Genomic DNA, 20,672 nt, shown 5'->3' on the forward strand with positions numbered 1-20,672 from the left:
AGTCACGTGGTTAGCACGTTTCCCAGGGCTTATTGGGTTAGTTTAGATGCAAAGTATGACACACAGAGCAACTATAAACATTAATATTAGAGAATCATAACAATAAGGCTGAACTATATGGTGACTTACTTGAATGTGCTGGTTGTATGACACAAAATACATTAATAAGGAACACCAACTTTTATAAATATGAATGTGATTCTACTGACGCACATACAATGTGCTGGTCAGACTAGGTCAATAAATGTATATAATCTGTTTTACTACTTTTATAAATATTGTTATACATTTTGTAAATTGTTGATTATAAAATAAAATTGTTGCGTTTAAAAAAAAAACAACAACTGTAAATTACGGATTTCCATTACGGATAATGGATTAGAATTTAAACCAACATTTGAAGTTCACATAAAAAGATGAATATTATTCTGTAGAACAGAATATAGGATTTTCCTGGAAGAAACTAACTAACTATATACACATTAATATCCTCAATGTTAATCCATCTATTTAAACCGATGAGAGTGTGCAAATGTAACCAAATTGACCCATAAAGGGTCTACAGAATTTGGTTTCATTTGTACACTGAGGATTTCACTGTGTAGCTCACCTGTAGCTCTCGGATCTTGAGATGGCGTAAGTAAATAAGGGACAGGTAAGCCCCCCTGGTTATGATGGGGTCTGAGGTACCCTCCTCTGGGCTGCCATCTAGTCCCAGGACCTGTACGCTGTCCATATAACTGTAACTGTAATTAGAACAGTGAGACATGCCTTTCTTCATTCTATTCCTATTCTATAGGATTGTGATTTTCTCTGTGCATTGTACAAACCTTTTACTTTTTGTGCTTACAGACGTGACTTTGCATTTCCAATCCCTTTTGTCCGGGCCTCTCGTGGTTCCGAGTCTAGATGAGCCGACCTTTTTTGTGTCCTAAGGAGGACACAAAAGTATATTATAAAAGTCTGACACAGATGGGTTTGAGAGAATTCAAGTACTTCCTCCCTTCCAAAACAACAGTACTGATACATGCCTCAGAGATAGCAGCAACATTATAAATACTGGCCCAGATCTGCAAAGTCTTTTGTTCTTTTGGTCTGCTTGTGTGTGATGCCACTGAAGAAGACCTTCCACCTTGCATTTCACAAACATGAGCAGCATGTTGTCTTAGAGCTTCACATACTTGGAGCAGATCTGAGGCCTGAATAGATAAGAATCAGAAGGAAACATATGCAGAGGTAAACATTGATGTACGGAGACGGACATATGCACAAATTATTTGCAAACCTCTGGCCAAATATTACTTGAAAATGTGTCAACAGGTGCAGACTGCAATACTAGTTCAATACATAAAGTCTCAAATACTTTCATTCATTTCATCAATCATTAATCCTTATTTTTCAACTATTCCAAATTCCTGGTTGAGTAATTGTCATAGCCATCATTACCTGAAGAAATCTGCAGTACATTTTCAGTAACTCATCAACAGAATGATGTTCCTTAAGCTTTGTGATGAGTTTCTTCTGCCACGGATCCTGTTTCAAGGGCTTAATCTGCATAAAAACACAGTAAACTGCTTTCTTGAAATGCCATGTCATTTGAAATGACCTTTAAAACCTGAAGACATAGTAACTCAGAAAGTACTCTGGTACAGAACAATAGTACTAATGTGAAAGCTGAGAAGCATGGGAGGGGAGAGCCGAGGGTGGGGGGCAATCGTATTCAGGCACAGCACAAAGCTACCACACCTAATATGAAAACATATCAGTCTTTAAATAATGTCTTGTTATTATCTAAACGTTTAAAGTATTGGGTTATGAGATCTTTTCATCCAGACCTGGATGAAGGGGATCCAGTTTGCCTCTTTCTTCAAAGCCAAATTTGGACTTTTCCTCCCCCACTGGCTATCTTTGACTTCTGTGCTGTCACACTGGGGAAAGGTCCTCATCAGCTCCTGCTTTCTGAAGATTGTTCTGAACTCCCTTGACACCTGTACAAAGAACAGCTCTGATGATCTATTCTAATGGCAAACACTCCGTAGTGTGTCTAGTAGTGGTAGTATTGAATGTCAGTTCCGTATTCACAGTTTGTGCTTGATGGCAGATATATGCCCACGGTTGTTCCAAGAATAATTACTGTATATTGCAAGAGATGTCTCTGTAGTGGTGTCATATTGTAATATACAGTATAGTGGATATGTGGATCAAACAACTGTACTACCATGCTGAATAGCTCCATTTCATCGCCAGTGGTCCTGAGGTTTACAATGTTGTAAGGCAGGTGGAAATAGGAAACCAAGGAGTGCAGTTCAGCACGAAAATGTTTCAGTTTAACAGTATGTATAGGAAGATCTTCTACTAGTCCTGCAATGGAAAAAACATTAGGGTGACATTAGACCAGGATTTTTGTATGGTATTAAATGCCCTACAAAGCCTAGTGTGCACTAACTAAGAAAACTATTTAACTGCAAACTGCACTTTGACTTCGTAGGTAAGAGCCAATATTTAATAATTTAGATATTGAGGTTGGTGGTGATTTGTCCCTGACCATAAAGATGTTGAGTCCAGGGACATGCAGAGAGTGTTAGTGAGGCAGGGGCTGAGATTCCGTAAGAGGGCACTTTTGGACAAAAACTGCAGAAATGGCAGATGTACAAGCTCACAAGTCGTGCTGCAACACGATGAGAGCTTGTAGATCGGCTATTTCCGGAGCACTCTTTATCTACTGGAGATGTGGCAACCGACATGGATTTCTAAGCAAATTATGTCAAGAAAATGCTGCATTTAAGTTCAGGAAAGTTAAAAAAAGGCATTCTCCTGAACGCTTACTTCGGGTAGGGCATAAGGAGTTGCATTTGCATTTCTTTCACTATAGTAAATGCTGCATTCCATAATGGAAGAAATGACCGCAAGGTTACAATTAAAAATGGAAAGTTTCATACTTAGATGGACTTCTGTGATGTATTTGTATTTGGGTGTTTCAATATATGTGTAGAGGTTGTTGGGTCTGTAAAAGTGTCATGTAGTGGTTGTTGTGTCTGAAAAAAATGCTTTTATATAACTGAAGTGTATTGTGAGTCATGTCTCCAGCTCTTCTCCTGCCTAACTCAACTTGGAAAATGCTGTACTATAGTAGTTATGTCAAGCTGTTTTTCTGTTTTTGTGTGTGTGTGTGTGTGTGTGTGTGTGTGTGTGTGTGTGTGTGTGTGTGTGTGTGTGTGTGTGTGTGTGTGTGTGTGTGTGTGTTATGTTTTTTGTTTCTTTCTTCTGTTTTTTGTTTTCATTGATTCGTATGTTTTACTTGTGTTCGATTATTCATTATTATTTGGTGTAAACAAACACTTTTGAATAAAAGCAAAGTAAATGCTGCATTCCTGGTCTGGAAAGGGCAGTTGTTTTACAGACGGGTAAAAGGTCAGGGGCTGAATCCCCTTTTGATGTCTATGTGTGCACGTGCCTGGTTGAGGTTCATTTAACTGATCCTTTGGGAAGGTTTGCTGAGATGATTCTCCTTTATCCTTTCTATCACATGATGGGATGTAGTGTAGCACCTGTAAACCGAAAACAGACACAAGTGAAATAAGTTGTGTATGTTTTACAAACATTTAATGTAAAAACAAAAACACACATGCATGCAAGCAACACACGCACGCACGCACGCACGCACACAAGCAAACCAATCTTTAATTGGACTAATAAAACTAAAATAATAACGATGACCAACTTGAGGTCCTTACATGCAGGAAGTTATGAATGGTCTTCACTGAGTGCAGGTGACAGACCAGCCATTTCAGGTAAATGACAACGTCGTCCTGAGTGACCACGTTGATTGGGTTTCCTCGATCTGTGAGGATCTTCTCTCTCGACACAGCCAGCCTACGTGCCCTCTGAACTGCATCCTCATACTCATTCATCATATATGACATTTGGTCCTGACCACAAAAAAAGTGAGTTCCAAAGCTTTTAAAGATGTTGAAAGTACTAGCTTGTACACAAAGTGAAAAACAATCATAATCATTATGAAGGTTTCATGTTATGATCAATTCTTGCCTGACCTTCTCAAATACACTCTATGAGAAAAGGTGATCATAGTTATATTAACACTAAAGGAATTTCACAGTAGACCAATATATTATCAAATTGTACTTGAAATAAAACAAAGTTGAGAATTACTGCTCTATAACATTAAAACACAAAAAACACATGGTAGAACATCAAGTGCACATAATGGTCAGTAGTAGTGTGTCAATGAAGCCTTCATAGAGAATTATTACTTGAGGCCTTATGGCTTGTGCTCAGAAATATCACACAATGCAGCTTTCATCTTAATTCATACTCCATCGATGGTGTCACTTTCCAGCTTGTCAAGCGACACTGTCGTCCTGAAGAGTATAATTTAAATGAAGCATTAAGTTTATGCATTTTATTATGGAAGTGTCACCTTGTAGTGTGGATACATCTTCTCAATGACAATGCTGTGGCGACAGAATCTCGTCCATCTCAGCATGAGCTGATGTTTGAGCTGAGCCAGCTGGTATGATCTGTCTGCATAGAACTGGAAAAGCCAGAACACAGCAAATCCTTCTTGAATTCACTGGAACCCCAGCATCCCTATTCTGGTGGGAACATTCACCAACAATTGCCGATCTACAAGATCACGTGTCACAACGTTGTAAGGTTGTATATTGGCTATTTTTGGTACAGCAACTTAAATCCATTTTTCTAAGAATAGGTGGTTTCAATTTATTTTTGTGCGTTTTGTTTTTCTTTTACTAATATTATTCTGTCATTTATATACAAATCTTCAGTGTTAATTTATCCCTTTGTAATTCCTAAAGTATACAAATGTGAACCATTTGTACACAATTGTTAAATTGCAGGTTACCTGGTGCAGTAAAGGAGGTAGGCTCTCAGCTGTATACTCCATATTCAGGCAACTGTCCAATTCTGTCTGTATGACCTGGGCTGGAGACATCACCGGTAATGCTTCCGACACCTTCCTCCCATATGGTTTGGAAAAATATGGAAAAGGCTCGTACTCCATGGTATGTAAAAACTAAACCCCTGCAGCTAAACCTTAGTTCATCATTTTATTCTACAGTATATTTGACCTTCAGCTAAATAAAACGTGCTATGGATAGACCTTTATTGATCCCCATGGGAAATTCAGGGCAGGTATCATCCTATACATGAAGTACTCATGAAAGATAAGACAGATACAGATAAGAAAGATACCAACTATATTTATGGTACTACCCAAAGTAGCATATTATGCAAATTTTTTGCACACATTTTTTGTTCTCTCAAGTAGCACCTAAAGTGGTTATTTGGCTTGTAGTTATTTTGGAATAGCACCTATTTAAAGGTGTAGAACACATCAAATGATGATTATAGATTCATTAGAGCTGCCTAAACTAAAGTTGAAGAACCAGCACAGAACCAGTAGACTTGGTTAAGCACCATTAACCCATTTAGACGTGAGAACTCAGTGGTGTTACCTCATAGCTTTTCACCACTTTATTTTAAACGTCAGCTGTTGCAAAACAGCAGATCTACAAAGTCATAGCGCGGCACTATTTTAGAAATTTCTTGAAAACGTGCAAATCTTTGAATATATTATTCTTTCACAACAGGGGGGGTCCCTGGAACAACATATTTTCAGATTGGGGTCAGTGGCCAATTACATATAATTCTGGGAATCCTTGACATGAAAAAGTTTGAGAACCACTGATACTGAACTGTCATGATTTAGTTGACATTTTGTAATATGTAGAATCAGGTCTAAATAAATTGGTAAACAGGTTCTTTGTACGGAACCTCAAACACCCCAATATTTTGTGTATGATAAGAGTAACATAAATAAAATATAAGATCTTGAATTGAACTCACTGAGTTTTAGCATAATGAATGAACAAATTACTGAATATAATAGAGTATAATGCAAGTACAAAGCTCTTTCATCAATTCATTGATGGAGATGCTATTGACAGTGGATATAAGGCTGATATACAGTATGTTCAGTATATTATTATCAACCATTAATTTCATCCTCACCTGAAGGCCTCTCTTAAGGACCTGCTCCCTCTCAGTACGGAAGAAGGAAATGTCCTTAGGGAGTGGAACAGAACTGAAACAAAACTCAAAGTAAGTATATCAAACCTGGATCTAACAGTTTTTGAAAAGACTCAATTCAAACAGACCAAATCATTCATATAATTTTGTATGACTGCAAAATCAACAAGAACTGTATGTGAGTTTCCCTACAATACTAGTTCTATTTGACCCACAAATGTACATGCACATAACCTAATCAAAGCCATAACTTTCACCCAGAACTGCTTTCATACCTGTAAGATTTGGTGGGTGCCTCTCCCAAGGGAACTCCATTCTCTTCTAGCTCCGTCCTAAGAGCTGAAAGCTGAGCAGACAGCTCAGCTTCCATCTGCTCCACTTTAACAGTGGAAGAAACTTTGTACACATTAGGCATGGCAGAATCGTTTTGGCTGTTCAACAGATCTATATCAGTTGAGATTGCAATGTTCTAAGATACATCTCTTTGACATCCCTAACATTCTAAGATTAATCAGCAAAATTGAAAATGTTATAAGATTGATCTTCAAAATCTCCAACGTTCTAAAACTCAGCTTCTTTGTTCCATGGGCTCCATCAAAATCTCTGCAGCTACTACTGAACTGTTGTAGGGTATCCATGGAGACTGCCCTACAACAGACACCCTCCTCCCCATTCCTCCTGAGGACACTTGTGCATCAGCAAGACATGACTCCATTTGATCTGTAGATGGCTCTCAAGTCGCATCAGAGCCATCCTTTGCTGAGCCTAACAACATATTTCCAATATTTTGGGGTTTTTGTGATACTGCACAATATGCAGTGATAAAATATATATTAAAATGATTATGAATGTACTACATAAACGTTTGCTGATTGAGATCGTTGAGCAGTGTTCATGTCAGTAAACTTCTTTCATATATACACACACACACACACACACACAATATATATATATATATATATATATTTATTTATTCACTTAGTTACTGCATGTCCAGTCTTCTTGGATACAGCATATGATTGGTGCTCAGCTCATGATGTAATTATCCAACAGCAAATCACCTGCTCAGTGGCAGAATCATGTCTACAGCTGTGTGGTACTTTCAGTATGAATACAAATAAAATGTACATAAAAAAACTGAGGGCATAAATTCAGTGCTTCTTCAAGCTTTATTTACATGCACCGTCTGATACAACCAAGATAGCAATAGGAAATTTACCCAGTAAAGTCTGTTCTCTCTTGTTATTGTTTTGTAGGAGCAATAGGGAAAAGAACAGTATGGACATTGGCAGTGAGTGTTACTCAAACATACTGTAGATCAGAGAATGTGACCTTGAAAATAATATTTGGCTGTTGCATTTTATGATGAAATACACCACAGTACAATACAAAAAGGTCTAGATCTGAAAATACAATGGAGCTAAATCTAATTGAAAGAAAATTAGGACTAATGAAATTAATCAATCCAAAATGTCTGATATACAATAGTAACATATCTGATTTGGATTTACTTAATATTATGAACCCTTTGGTTTTAGGGTTACTTAACCCTAAAAAGTGTAGCATCTGTAAATGAAAAATGCTAAATTAAATATTTAACAGTTTATCAGACTAGTGTCTGTATTGTTATGTATGTGCTAATAAATGCTTAAAATAGATGGTCACAATGTAGGCCTAGTTAAACAGAAGTGCGTACACACAGTACCTACCATAGTACAACCACACATCCTTAATGGAAATGTTTTTATCTAAATGTAAGAAAATAAATTAAAAATAACATTCAATAAATGTCTTCCCTGAAACACTGATGGTAAAGTTCAATTTAATAAAGAATTCACTGAAAATGACCCTTTAGTCATTTTCAGCTGGCAAAAAACATGTAAACTCAAACTTTATCCTCCTGTTCCTACAAAAACTGTGCTGATGTAAATTATTTGCCCTTAGCACTGGATCTATAGACTGCATACCCTCTCCTTCCCTGTTCCCACTTATTTAAAATGCAGAAACATTTGGCAATATTTAATTTAAATATTGTGGTTGTTCTTTTACCCATTTAAATGCTAAGTTACCATACAACTTCCAACTCATAAAAAAGCAAAAACAACACAAAAACACCATTTGTCCAGCACCTGCTATAGTGCTGATAACAAAGGGAGGCTACTAATGCTGCTCTATATGCAGCCACACCCTGCTATCTTATTTATAGCACCAAGTACTCTCCCAAAATTATTATGGACACTACAATACTATATTTAAGTGCTCTGGAATCTCAGAGTGTGATGGTCATCTTTATTCTCATACTGAATGATCTTAGGTGACTGCTAATGTAAATGATGGCAACTATAGCTTATATTTACGGTTAGCAAACCTAATCCTCAGGGACACGAATGCCCCATTTATACATGGATGCAGTGTGTCACGCATCAAAGATTTGCGATATACAAGGTCACAAATCGTGAGCTTGTAGATCTTATATTGTCGATGCACAACACCAGCGCACAACTAAGCATAAATCAGGCCTTAGTTTCCTATATAACCAGGATTGCGACTGGTGTCCATTTCATTTAGGTTAGCTATAGTTAGACCTGGGACACCAGGCGAATGCAATTATCCGTCTGATATGATAGAAAAACAGTAGTACCTGAGGACCAGTATTTGTGTCCACTAGCTTAGATCTTGTAGATTATTAATAGTGTCCTTATCTGTCCTAAACTCTGATTACTGTGCGGTAGTTTGGGTATTGCAGAGGGAGGACGAGGGTGCAGGAAACATGGAAAAGGAGCTGCAGAAGGAATAATGTATAATCAGGATGTCCGATATGCAGCTCATTATCTTTTCTTTTTATAAGGAACGGAATTCACAGTAATATCACTAAAAATCACAGGGTTAAATTCTCAAAATAAGAAAACATTATTACATACAAAACCACACAATGTAGATCGCGTCACATCTTGATTAAACTTTTTTTTCCCCCACCTCTACAGATTGATATTTGGTGCATGATGTGGTGCATTGATGAAAGAAAGCTATTCAATAACACTTCTTAAACATTTAGTCCTCTTAGGCTATGTCTCTCAAAGATACTAAACAAAACAAGAAAAAAAAACATATCAAGTGTCTTTCACGGAAACATCATGTAACATTCTCTGCAGCTTGTTCTGTAAACAGGCTGTCATCCCCAAATGGCTGACAGCTGGTTTGGCAAAAAACTTTGTTGGTGCAGGTTTGAAAAGGGCGTGGAACTGGAGAAGAATCAGGGTGTGAAAACATAATTCATCATCGTCATCAGTTTTGTGTTATCACTTTGTGATAATATGAATGGTTCCCTGAGACTAACAAGAGTTGATGTTTTGCGTAAAACAAAAGAGGGTCCTTCTATTCCATACATACCAGTCAGTAATGCTGTTCATACTGCCTAGACACTAATCTTTTTAAAAGAAACCTTTCCTCTTTTGTGAAGACACCACATTGCGTCTTTGACACTAAAATACAGTACCAAAAGTAATGCCTGTGACATTAAAGAAAGAAAACGGGGGGGAGGGGGTTCACACTACATGAATACACCTTCACATATTCTTTCTTTCCTCTAGTTGCACAATTAATGCAGGACGATGAAAGCTAATATACATTTCCCTTCCTCACACCGTTTTGACCTCTTACCTTTCAGCTCGGAACCCAACTTTGAGGTGAGGTCTGTTTCGAGCCTGAGAAGCTACCTGTGTTCCTGTTAGCATTCTGAGAAGAGGTGCCATTGGAGTCAAAGCTCAGGTCCAGGCAGTCCGCATCCATCAGTTCATTGCGTATAATGTAGTCCATTTCACACTCGGCAAGGCTGCCATTGAATACATCCAGATCCAGGTCGGCAGAGAAGCGGTCCTGAGCCAACATGGCTGAACCAAGCTGCATAGAAGCGTTCTTGCTGGGAGACTTTAGGTGATGAGGTTTGGCATCAGCAGCTCTCAACCCCAAGCCTCCATTGGTGGAAGTTGGCAAGCCAGCTTGCCAACCAGGCACTGATGAAACCTGTGCCTGACTCGCACTGACCGGGTTCATCAGCATGGGGTCTTTGCGGAGTAGCATGGCATTTCGACGGGAGTTCTGCAGGGCAATGGCGGTGCTGGCCTGCGACATCAGGGGATCCGACTGGGTGAGCATGACATCGGAGGGGCTCTGGGACTCCAAGTTGAGCAGCTCCTGCAAGGTTTGGTGTTCACTGAAGTGGGAGACACAAGAGAAGGTGGTCTGCTTGTTCTCCTGTATGGTCTGCATGGGCGACTGCCTGAGGCTCGCGATGGACGGAGGGCTAAAGAGAGAGTTGGGGACATAGCTGCCAGGGGGGCTACCCAGGCCGCTTCCCGCGCAGCTGAAGGTAAACACGGAGCTCCCTTCTCCATCGGCACTGCTCTCTTCCTCACCAGGAGGAGGCTGTTGGGATGCAGTCAGGCTGATGTTGTCCAGGAGGTTGTCCATCAGGTTGTCAGAGAGCCCGTCGTTGAGGTTCATGGTGCCAGCCAGGTCCGACAGCCCCGTGGGCCCTGTGGAGGGGGACATGCTGCTGGGGCTGGAGTAAAGCATGGGGGAAAGGGGTGAATCGTCATCAGGCACCTCGTCCAGCTCTAGGTTGGCCAAGATTGGGGAGAGACGGCCACTCAGCGTGCTGGCGTTGGAGTTGGTGCGAGAGCGGAAGTCCGTCCAGGCGTCCAGCTCATCGCTGCTGCGGGAGGTGGGACTGCCCGTCCATTTGGACAGGCTGGAGGAGCTCTCTGAGCTGCCATCTTGGGCGGCCTGCAGCGATGCCTTCTTCTTGGTGGCACGCCCCCTAGCGCCCTTTATGTATTTGCTGTTGTCCATGGAAACGGCCCGTCGTCGTGGAGCTTTACCACCTTTCCCCCCCTCTGGGTTGACCATCCACCAGGAGCTCTTACCCGTTCCTTCATTCTGAACCTTGACAAAACGACTATGGAGGGACAGGTTGTGTCGAATGGAGTTCTGAAACAAATGGGAATGAAGAGAGGTCAAACACAGTAAAATCTGTAGACTCAATCTGACAGAGTATATACAAATGGAACCAAATGAACTCTTGGAGTTACATTAACACAGAGGGAGACCAGCAGATTCTGTTTTTTATGAAAAATAAATAAAGATAAAAAATAATCTGGGCAAAACAATGTTTGTAACAGCACATACCAATCTGGACATTATACCTGTAGGCCATTGATTTGCAATGCTCCCCTTTGCTGATCAATGAGAGCACTCTTTTAGTTGTACAGCTACAGTATATTATTAAAGTGATTTTTCGTTTTGTATGTGTCTATGAAGTTAACATTACAAATAGACCCCCATACCAGGGTGTGGTTAGAATATTGAAATATGTCTTCCCTGTGTATTTTTTGTTTCTTCCTGAAAGCTGAAAGCCTTTGAGTCAAAAGGCCCAATCTAAATACACCACATTACAATCACAATATCATCCCCTAATCCCTCCCCCTTTATCATACAACAGTTCTGGGTGCGGCTTCAGTTCAGGCATACTTAATGAACTGGTGGGTGTGACCACATAAAAACACTTTCTGTACACTTTTTGGAAGAAAATCTTTAAAAGATAGGGAATAGCTAGGCTACAATACAGTAGTGATTCATAATATCCAGATCTTTGTAATTTGTGTAACATGTTTTCGGTAGTATACTAGTATTGTGTAATGTGTGTTCAGGACTACAAATTGACTAAATCTAATATAATGGCGCTGTCCCATTTAATACCACTGAAGAAAAATAACTACTCGCCTATGGGGACAATACAACCACTGCAGTGTGAGTTAAGCATCTGTCTTTTAAGAAGAGGTTTCTCTGCACCTCACACTATGACCTATTTTTGGCTTCTGTGAAAGGTCTATAGGATTTCCCCAGAGACACTCTCAACACTGTACAAAATTAAACAGCTGTAGCCTGCGCGCTTGGTCTCAACTAAATGAGACTGCAGGAGCAGAAAAGAAACTGCAGTGATCTCTGCAGAAGAAAAAAAAATCACACCCGTGTGAAGTGAGTGGTGCAACTCCGTGTGGGGGTCCCCGGGGGGGTCCGTGGAAGTTCCAGGCCCACAGGAACACGGCCAGGGTGCCGGCCCGGTTCCGGCGAGCCGCCCAGCGTCCGAAATGGTCGTGAAATGACAGTTACCATGTGGGGGTCCACGGGGGGTCCCTGGAACATCCAAACCACCAGGAATGTGCCCACGGGGCAGGCCCGGTTGCAGCAAGCCGCCCCGTGTCGGAAACGGTCGAAAAATGACAGTTAAAGTGTGGGGGTCCCTGGAACATCCAGACCCTCAGGAATGCGGCCAGGGGGCCGGGCCGTTTCCGGCGAGCCGCTCCGTGTCCGAAACGATCGAGAAATTACAGAGTTACCATGTGGGGGTCCCCGGGGGGGTCCCCAGAACATCCAGACCACCAGGAATGTGCACAGGGGGCTGGCCCGGTTGGAACATCCAGACACCCAGGAATGCAGCCAGGGGGCCGGGCTGTTTACAGCGAACATTTCCGAAACGGTTGAGAAATGGTGAAAACCAAACAATCTGTTTTCGTGCTCGGACAGACCCAGGGACACACATAGCTCTGTAATGGAGTGGTTGCACCACTCAAAAACTACATTTTCAGGAGGGCTCTGGGAGAGGCCAGTATAATTCTCATAAAATTGTATTAACGTGGGCCTATTCAAAGTCCATAGCCCAGCATCACAAAAGGGATCAAGACAAAGATAAAGAGCTATGCCACTTAAGGCTGTATATTGCAAATTCATATCATATCCAAATGTATATCACATACGCTTTGTTTCTTATAGAAAACTATATTATTATAATATTCTAAATGATAATTGAGACTAATCCTGAATAATAACTGATCACAATATCTAGCCACATAATCAGTTTTACCATTTTTTGTCATTACCATGCAGCCCTGATTGGAAACTCAAATCAGACTGGTCTGCAATGGGCATATAGCCTACCTGTACAACAAATAGGTATGGCAATTTGTAAACGTAACTATGAATGAAAGCTCTCTGGTTTTGTTAATGGTGGTACATCACTGGTGATTACTGGCTATGGTCTTCTCATGTATGAGTCAATGAACTGGCCTGCTGACATCAAACTTCCAGCAAAGCCCTTGTTCAAAGCTAATTATAGGATTAGTCACCTGGCGAGCACTTTCATCAGTTAGGACAACACGCGTGACTATTATATCCAACACACAGGTACTTTCAAAAAATGTGTTCCCTCTACGTAAACTGGCACAGTTGTCAGTTGATGGGATTTGTCAGCACTCAGAATAAACCTATGGTCATTTAGTTTGTCTGTTTCTCACTCAAACTATCTTTGACAAATTTTTCAACTACTCTGTGGGTTGATGGCTAACACTAAACATGGGCTAGTTCTAAACCAAATTCCAGTATGTTCTCATAAGCATGTAGTCACATACAGGCTTGGATGACAAATAGAACAGATCAACTGAGAGATCCAAGGTAACTTCGCTTTTAATCTAACCAAAGACTGGATTCCAAAAACTTGTTTTGTATATGACTGATTTAGTGGTTACACCGATAAACTTACTCAAATGAGCCAACACATTAACGATCTATTTGAAGAAACATTTTACGAATCTGTTGCATAATGACTGCATATCTTCCAATCACAACTCCCGTATAGTGTTAACTTTGGCCACTTCTTGGAACAAAAGGAATAATTTTCTCTAAACGATGCATGGTAACACAGGTTTTTATTGCCAAAATACCTAATGATTTCTTGGACCAAACACATATTCAATTTGGAGGGAATATTGTATCTTTCTAGAGGCATGCAGTGTTTATTCACAGGTCCTTTTGGTTAATTTTTTACACTCAGTTAAATGAACACATATACACAGGATTTGACAGTATATTGCAAATCCCACTCATATCCATGTAATCATTGTCATGTGTGTTATTGTCTCCGCCAGGCTGAAGCAGTGGCCGAGACTATGTTTTCGCCCCTGTCCGTCCGTCCTTCTGTGTGTGTGTGTGTGTGTGTGTGTATCCGTATCCGTGGGTACACTAGGGAAAGTAAGCTTTTAACTACAAACCGTCTTTGTTTTGGTGAGTAGCGAAAGTGTATTTTACTTAAGACAAGAGGCTGCTCTAGCAGGGGGTGTGGGCAACAGATCGAAAGTAACATAGCGTTAAGGAAAACTGCTTAACGCTATGGACCAGAGTTAGTTTTTACCTATAATCAAACCAATCTGCGCAGAAACACATTTTAAATATTACTCCTACATATATTGTCAAAACATCACGCATCTTTGTTTTCTTTTTCTTTTAATGTCTCTTCTATTTGTAATCTGTGAAGCACATTGGGTCCCTGCGACATACTACTTGTGTACTTGTACATCAAGCTACAGAAACAGGAGATAGGCTCCTGCCCTATGGGCCTCATGGCTCTGCAAAGCTTACTATTACTACTATATCATTACATCATCATTTTACATTATCTCTATAGTCGGGTGAGCACGGCGGATCTGTCAGATTTGTCACATTCCACCGTGATTGGCTAAGATTGGCTTCCAAAGTTTGCAGGAGTAGCTCGCTTTGAACATAATAGGCTGAGGAAGAAATGCCACCCTTTCATCATCAAAATGTCCAACCAACCCCAGGTTGGTTTGGTAGCCACAGAAACGTCTCTGCTTTTGCATGTGATGTGATAGACGAGAGCACACATTTCACTTAATTGTATTCCTCATAAAAGATACCATTACCTGGCCCTGTATCTCAAACGGTCAAAGATTAAAGAATATAATATACCTTTTTGTATTATTTCTGTATATCAGCAAAATGTAGATTTTTACATTATTGAGGGAAGTAAAATTCTCAGATAAAAAAAACACAGCTTAACACTTTCTTTGCCCATGAATCCTTCAGAATAAAGGAGCTAGAGTGCCCAGCAGATGAGGCAGATTTTACTCTGAAAAGCCCCAAAACAGGGAGACATAATCTCACATTATTACGTCACCCTGTCACATTTAAACTCTCTCTAGAAGCGTTTATATTCCAAACGAGATACTAGGTTAAGTCAAAAATGAAGACAGAACATTGCCGTTTCCATCAAAACCATGGAGAGCGCCGTAGATTTAGAGTAATGAATGAGCCACTTTAGTCGGGTAGTAAACAAGGAAGTGAACGGTAGTGCACATGCACAAAACACAAGATCTCTGAAGAAGGAAAGGCCAAACAGGTGTAATTATAAAGACGTCTGGAGAAGATTATCAATTAATAATGTTATCGATAATTTGCAAATTTTGCATCCCTACACTGTATGTGTATTTGTGCCATTCATTTGATTGTGCTAATGGTGAGTTGGTTCTTGCCTATGTTTTTGTGGTGATATTGTGAGAACACAAATGGCACAAACTGCAAGTTTTTTGCAAAACACTCAATTTGCTTTTGACATAGGCCAAACAAAGTAAACAGTAAACACGGTATTATCTTTATATTTTTATCCCCATTAGCCACGTGACTCAAAGGACATCGATGTTGGTTGGTCCCACCATCCCTCCGTCTGTCCAGGACTTGCTCCCAAACAAGATACGCATCTCTAAAACTACTTGCTGAACTGCCATGGAATTTGTATGTACGTCTTCATGCACTGCAGAGGACCAGTACCGATTTTGATGACCCTATGGCTTTTCTGTAGTACCACTTATAGGCCAAAATATCCAGTTGCACACAAAATATCTCATATAGTCAGGGGATATTAATAAAATCTGGGAATACATTTCTTACCAAGAATTTTCTTCACCAATGTGTTTGTAAGGGTGTCTACTAACTGTGGAATAAAAAGTGGAATGTCCGCACACGATATAATTATGCTCCTCGTCCTTTTTATTTCAACCTACAATAACAACGTTTTGCCCTAACCCTAATAATCCAAGGGGTGGATTGCAGTGAACCTTGCCCAGTGCCTTCATGCTCACATGAAGATAAACTTAAGTTTACCCCCATGGTCTTTCGTCCTGTGAAGCTACAATGTACATTAGTTGCGTTCTCCAAATTCACATTTTCTACTAAAATATTTACATACGGTATGTACGTTTTGTTATTTTAATACAGTATGCAATGCATATATAATTGCAGCGATGCATACATATTCCTATTATAACTAATTCTTCCAGTCTCTGACTTTGAATAGACAGTAGCCATTGTAAAATCTGAAGTAGAATGCTTGGTATCTGCATGATTGCAACAGCAAACAGTATAGATTTGTTGATTAAATCAACTAATCGATTAGTCAACAAATTCCAATGATGTCTCTATTAGTCAACTAGAATTTCAAAGGTACAATAACTAATGTAAGAGACAAATTTGCCAAAACTACCATTTTAAGATTAGATTTTTACTAAAGCACTACATAGAAATCATCTGCTGGATACTTTTGGATGCAGTCATAGTCGATGTGGTCATATAGGTAAGACTCCATTTTGTCTAGCAGCCAAGGATAGTAACCTCACAGAGCGCTGACCTCAGTACTGTAAACATTGTGTTTCCCTCAAACCTTAAAAAGGGTAAGAATATACTAGTATATTTATTTCAAAGGACACTTCAAGGTGCATCATGGAATTTCAACATGCATGAAGCCTGTCATTAGATATGTAAATACTATATTGCAAATATTTCACATTTGAGTTAATTTCAAGAACATTGTTAAAGGAAAAATATTTAAACCCAACATTAACATTTCAGTGTACTTTTTTAGCTTGATGTTTGCTGCACCCATAGCATTGCTATACAGTTAGGGTTTCTATGACCAATGACATAACATTTCTGCATTCTCTGACTGGTAAAAAAGGAAAAAAAATGGTGCATGGTAGCTAAATCTACCAGGGCCAGCCGAGTAGAAATGACATGCTGCATTGTATTTGTTCAGCTGCTGAGAAATGTCCCATTTTGTTTTGTGTTTTCTGGTGGGTACATGGCATGCAAGCATTTTAAAAGATAAATCACAAAGGGCCAACTCCTGCCTGTCCCCCTCCCCCCACACAGCCACAGCAGTGCTGCAGCACCCTTTGAGCAAAGCCTCATTCTGAGCAGGGGACTGGAGCCATGCCAGTTTAGCCAAGGCCACATCCAAAGTGAAACTGCAAGCTTCTCTCACATTGCTACACATTGACCTACATAATTTATAGTCAGCTGATTGATTCTTGGTGCCGGGTCCACATGGAAAGATGGTGTGGTGACCGAGTAGCAGCCAATGGCATTAGCCAGGCTGTGATGTTAGCATTAGAATTCTAATCTGGGACCTTGTGCGCAGACAACTGTCAAGTAGCACACATCTGTAATGTGTCTGTTTCAATTCAGTGTCAATCTGATTTCAATTTGCAAGATTAAGCCAAACATTGCTGCAATGCACAAATGGCATCACTGAAGGAAGAATGTATGTTATTATGGCATTCCCAGAGGAGATAGGGGGGTTCTGTATTTACAACACACCAGTCAGAGACTGAACATGATTACAGATGATCATACCCATAACCTAAAAGGAAAATTATGCAGGCTGTCCCCTCCCAAACAGAGAAACGATGGGACAACCTAAAGATAATTGCTGAATGTCACACACTGCTAAAATAGCATCTCCTAGCAAATGCTGATGTCAGCACTTCTGAAACCCTAACATTAACCCTTTACTATGCAAGTAGAATAGTTCACAAGGGAAGATGCAAATCTCAATGGCCAGATACTGTTAGCTGTAAACAAAGATTGAATTAAAATAGGCAAAACAATGCTGTATACATTATATAACTAAAATACAGTATTGCATAATTAGATTAATTACTGTCCTTGATGCTCACAAATATACTTTGTGCGCATCTTATGACGAACATTTCATCAAGGTTGAAAAACATCACCATTACCATAATTAATGTTATTTTTTCATGAATATTCCCCCACCTACTCCCACAAACAGCCAAACACTTCAAATCTTAGTTGTACAGAATGATAAAGCCTCAATTTAATCCTGCAAAGCTCACAGCATTCATCAGACTTGATTACATTTCCATGAGCATGACAGTTTAGTTGGTTTCCCAGGCCTTGTAGATCTGCTATTTTCAGATGTCACACAACATAACAATTACGCATTATGGTGGTGTTTTAGTTGCTGCCCTAGGAAGCTTTATCTGGAGGTCCTGGACTGGATTTGACATACAGTAAGTCATAAGTTATATTTCCTTGTTGTTTCCTATTAAGGTGACTCAAAGCAATGCCTTCAGCTAGGCTTTGTGCAATACTGATCTGGATAATTTGGCATTACTGTATCAACTCTCCTTGTGTCTATCAGACTGCAACATGTCTTCCACGTCACTGCTGGTTATCAACAGTGCACACTATCCTAAAGCTGCATACACAGACACCCATAGTGACATTAAACCATAAAGCATCCAATTTCTTTCACTCTTAGGTTTTGCATGCAGTCATTATACGAATCTGACCACCTGCTTTATTCAGCAAACACTGTGCTGTAGTAGCTGTGCAGGAATTTGTCTTGGTGACATTGGTACAGGGTATATACATTGACAGATACAGGGACGAATACATACTGTGACAAAAGTACATATTTACACAAAAGGACAGGGAGAACAATTGGCTTTGTGCATGCAATAGGAAAGTCCACATTACAGCCATACAGAGTAGGCTACAGTCTACAGACCATATAATCACTCTACAAAGTATTCAATGTGTTAATCCTAGTGATTAGCCCTATTTGATAAAATGCCACTGCGAATAATAGATCATCCTAAACCCTGTCTACTGTACAATGATCTAATAAAAGGCTGTCACATAGTGAGCGTTACACTAGGGTCTTTGTTTTGACAACAGAAAGCATGTCACTACCAGTACCACTCACCTTCCAGCCTGCAGAGCTATTGCTGTCGCCTTTGTCCTTGAAATATGGCACAGACTTCACCATCCAGTCATAGATTTGGGACAATGTCAACCTGTTCTCAGGGGAGCTCTCAATGGCTTGGGTAATGAGGTCTGCATAGGAGTAGTTGCCCCAGGCATTCCTGCGGGCAGAGGACTTTCTCAACTGTTGGGATGCCAACCCACCGAGACCCGTGACAGGGGTTTGTGTAGATGCTGACGGGGACCCATCAGTGGAATCCTCTTTAACGGGGGTCCTCTGAACTTCCACGGGGTGTGTGGTGGGCTCTCTGGGCGAAGCGCTGTCTTTCTGAGCGAGGTCATTCTCATCATCCTCTTCCTCTGGGATTACGTCAGTGTCATTGGCTCCAGCCTTTCCCGCACCAGACTCTGGACGAGGCAGGGGCCATGTGCAGGACCGTGGCCTTTTCTGGGGTTCGAAATCTGGATCTATTTCAACATTTAGAGGGTGTTCATTGTGCGACGCCTCGGCCATGTTTCTCGTGCTGTCTTGGTGGTTGCACAAAGGGATGTAGAATTACAACGAACGAAGACGTCCGAGTCGCATTCCATCAATGTTGTGTGTTTTGCTTCGAGAACAGTTTGCTATGCATGCACGATATGCAAATTAACACCTTTCCACGGCTCTCACGTGCGCCTTCCGTCCCACTGAAGCTCCAGTCTGGCGGTGTTACACAATTATAGACCGTGCCAGTTGTCATCCATTTGTTGATTTATCAGAAACAATACCATTCCGTGTGCACAGCCCACACCCCCTGGACAATGCATTGCAATTCACTGAAACGTGTAGTTACGAAGAGTCACAAAAGAGTCCTGGGAGGAATCCAAACGGCGTTCCTTTACAAGCGCCCGTCGATTGTACGCCATGCATGTCTTAAAATGATTGCTACCACACGAATGTCATTGCATCACCTTATCATCATTCCGTATATATAGCTGCCATCTTGACCAGATCCTTCCCCAAGTTCTTTATCATCCGTGCAGAGAGCTGCCATACAGTCGCCTGTGTGTGCAGCACTGATACCATCAAGGCGGAGATTCTTTTCAATAGGCCCAACTAAAAAAAAAAAAAACACTCCTAGAAATGTATCGAGACTCAACAAGCCACCATCTCTCGAAAAATGATCGATAATTGTTTCGATCGGTACAACCTTTCACATCTTGACCATTGTCCAGCAAGGCAACCTCTGTGGCGAGAAGCAGTGTGAAACAGTGAAACCCAGTTCATTCAATCATTGCTGTGTGGAGAGACGCAAACGCTCTGGCCAAGAGAAGAGACCTGCCCCCTGGATTGGAATCAAATTAAAGCGACAGTGTATAGCCCGATTCAGACTTCATCGTACGACGGTGTCGTGTGGCTAAAATAGACGATCTACAGACTACAAGCTCACAAGTTTAACGCGTCGATTGGATATACATTTTGTTGCGCAGCACCCACAACAGTAAAATATATTATAGAATTTTGTTTTTTAGCTTGACAATAAATAATCCTGTTTTGTTTCCTGCGGTATTTCGCTGTAAAACTTTCGAGACTTGCTACTTGATAATCGATATACAGTAGCCTACGGTACGTCTGAATAGGAAGGAACCATAGCACATATAGGCCTATATTAATAATATGTATACACATTTCCAGGAACCTTAAAACA

At 40.5% G+C, this 20,672-nt stretch overlaps 1 protein-coding gene across 2 annotated transcripts; it reads right to left on the reverse strand.

Annotated features, from left to right (window-relative positions):
* Positions 1-7,243: 7,243 nt before the first annotated feature.
* Positions 7,244-20,270, reverse strand: foxo3a (forkhead box O3A). Of its 2 annotated transcripts, XM_083792296.1 has the most exons (3): positions 18,986-20,270; positions 9,730-11,058; positions 7,244-9,311 (listed from the first exon to the last, which is right to left on the reverse strand). In XM_083792296.1, exons 1-2 carry the CDS (start codon positions 19,496-19,498, stop codon positions 9,733-9,735), a joined length of 1,839 nt encoding a protein of 612 aa, XP_083648422.1. In that variant the 5' UTR covers positions 19,499-20,270; the 3' UTR covers positions 7,244-9,311; positions 9,730-9,732. The 2 variants fall into 2 exon arrangements, with proteins under 2 accessions (XP_083648422.1, XP_083648421.1); XM_083792295.1 differs by having other exon boundaries at positions 7,244-11,058.
* Between the last annotated feature and the right edge of the window lie 402 nt (positions 20,271-20,672).

This window comes from Protomyctophum parallelum (assembly GCF_964188405.1).
Source record: "Protomyctophum parallelum genome assembly, chromosome: 20".
NCBI classification, from domain to species: Eukaryota; Metazoa; Chordata; class Actinopteri; order Myctophiformes; family Myctophidae; genus Protomyctophum; species Protomyctophum parallelum.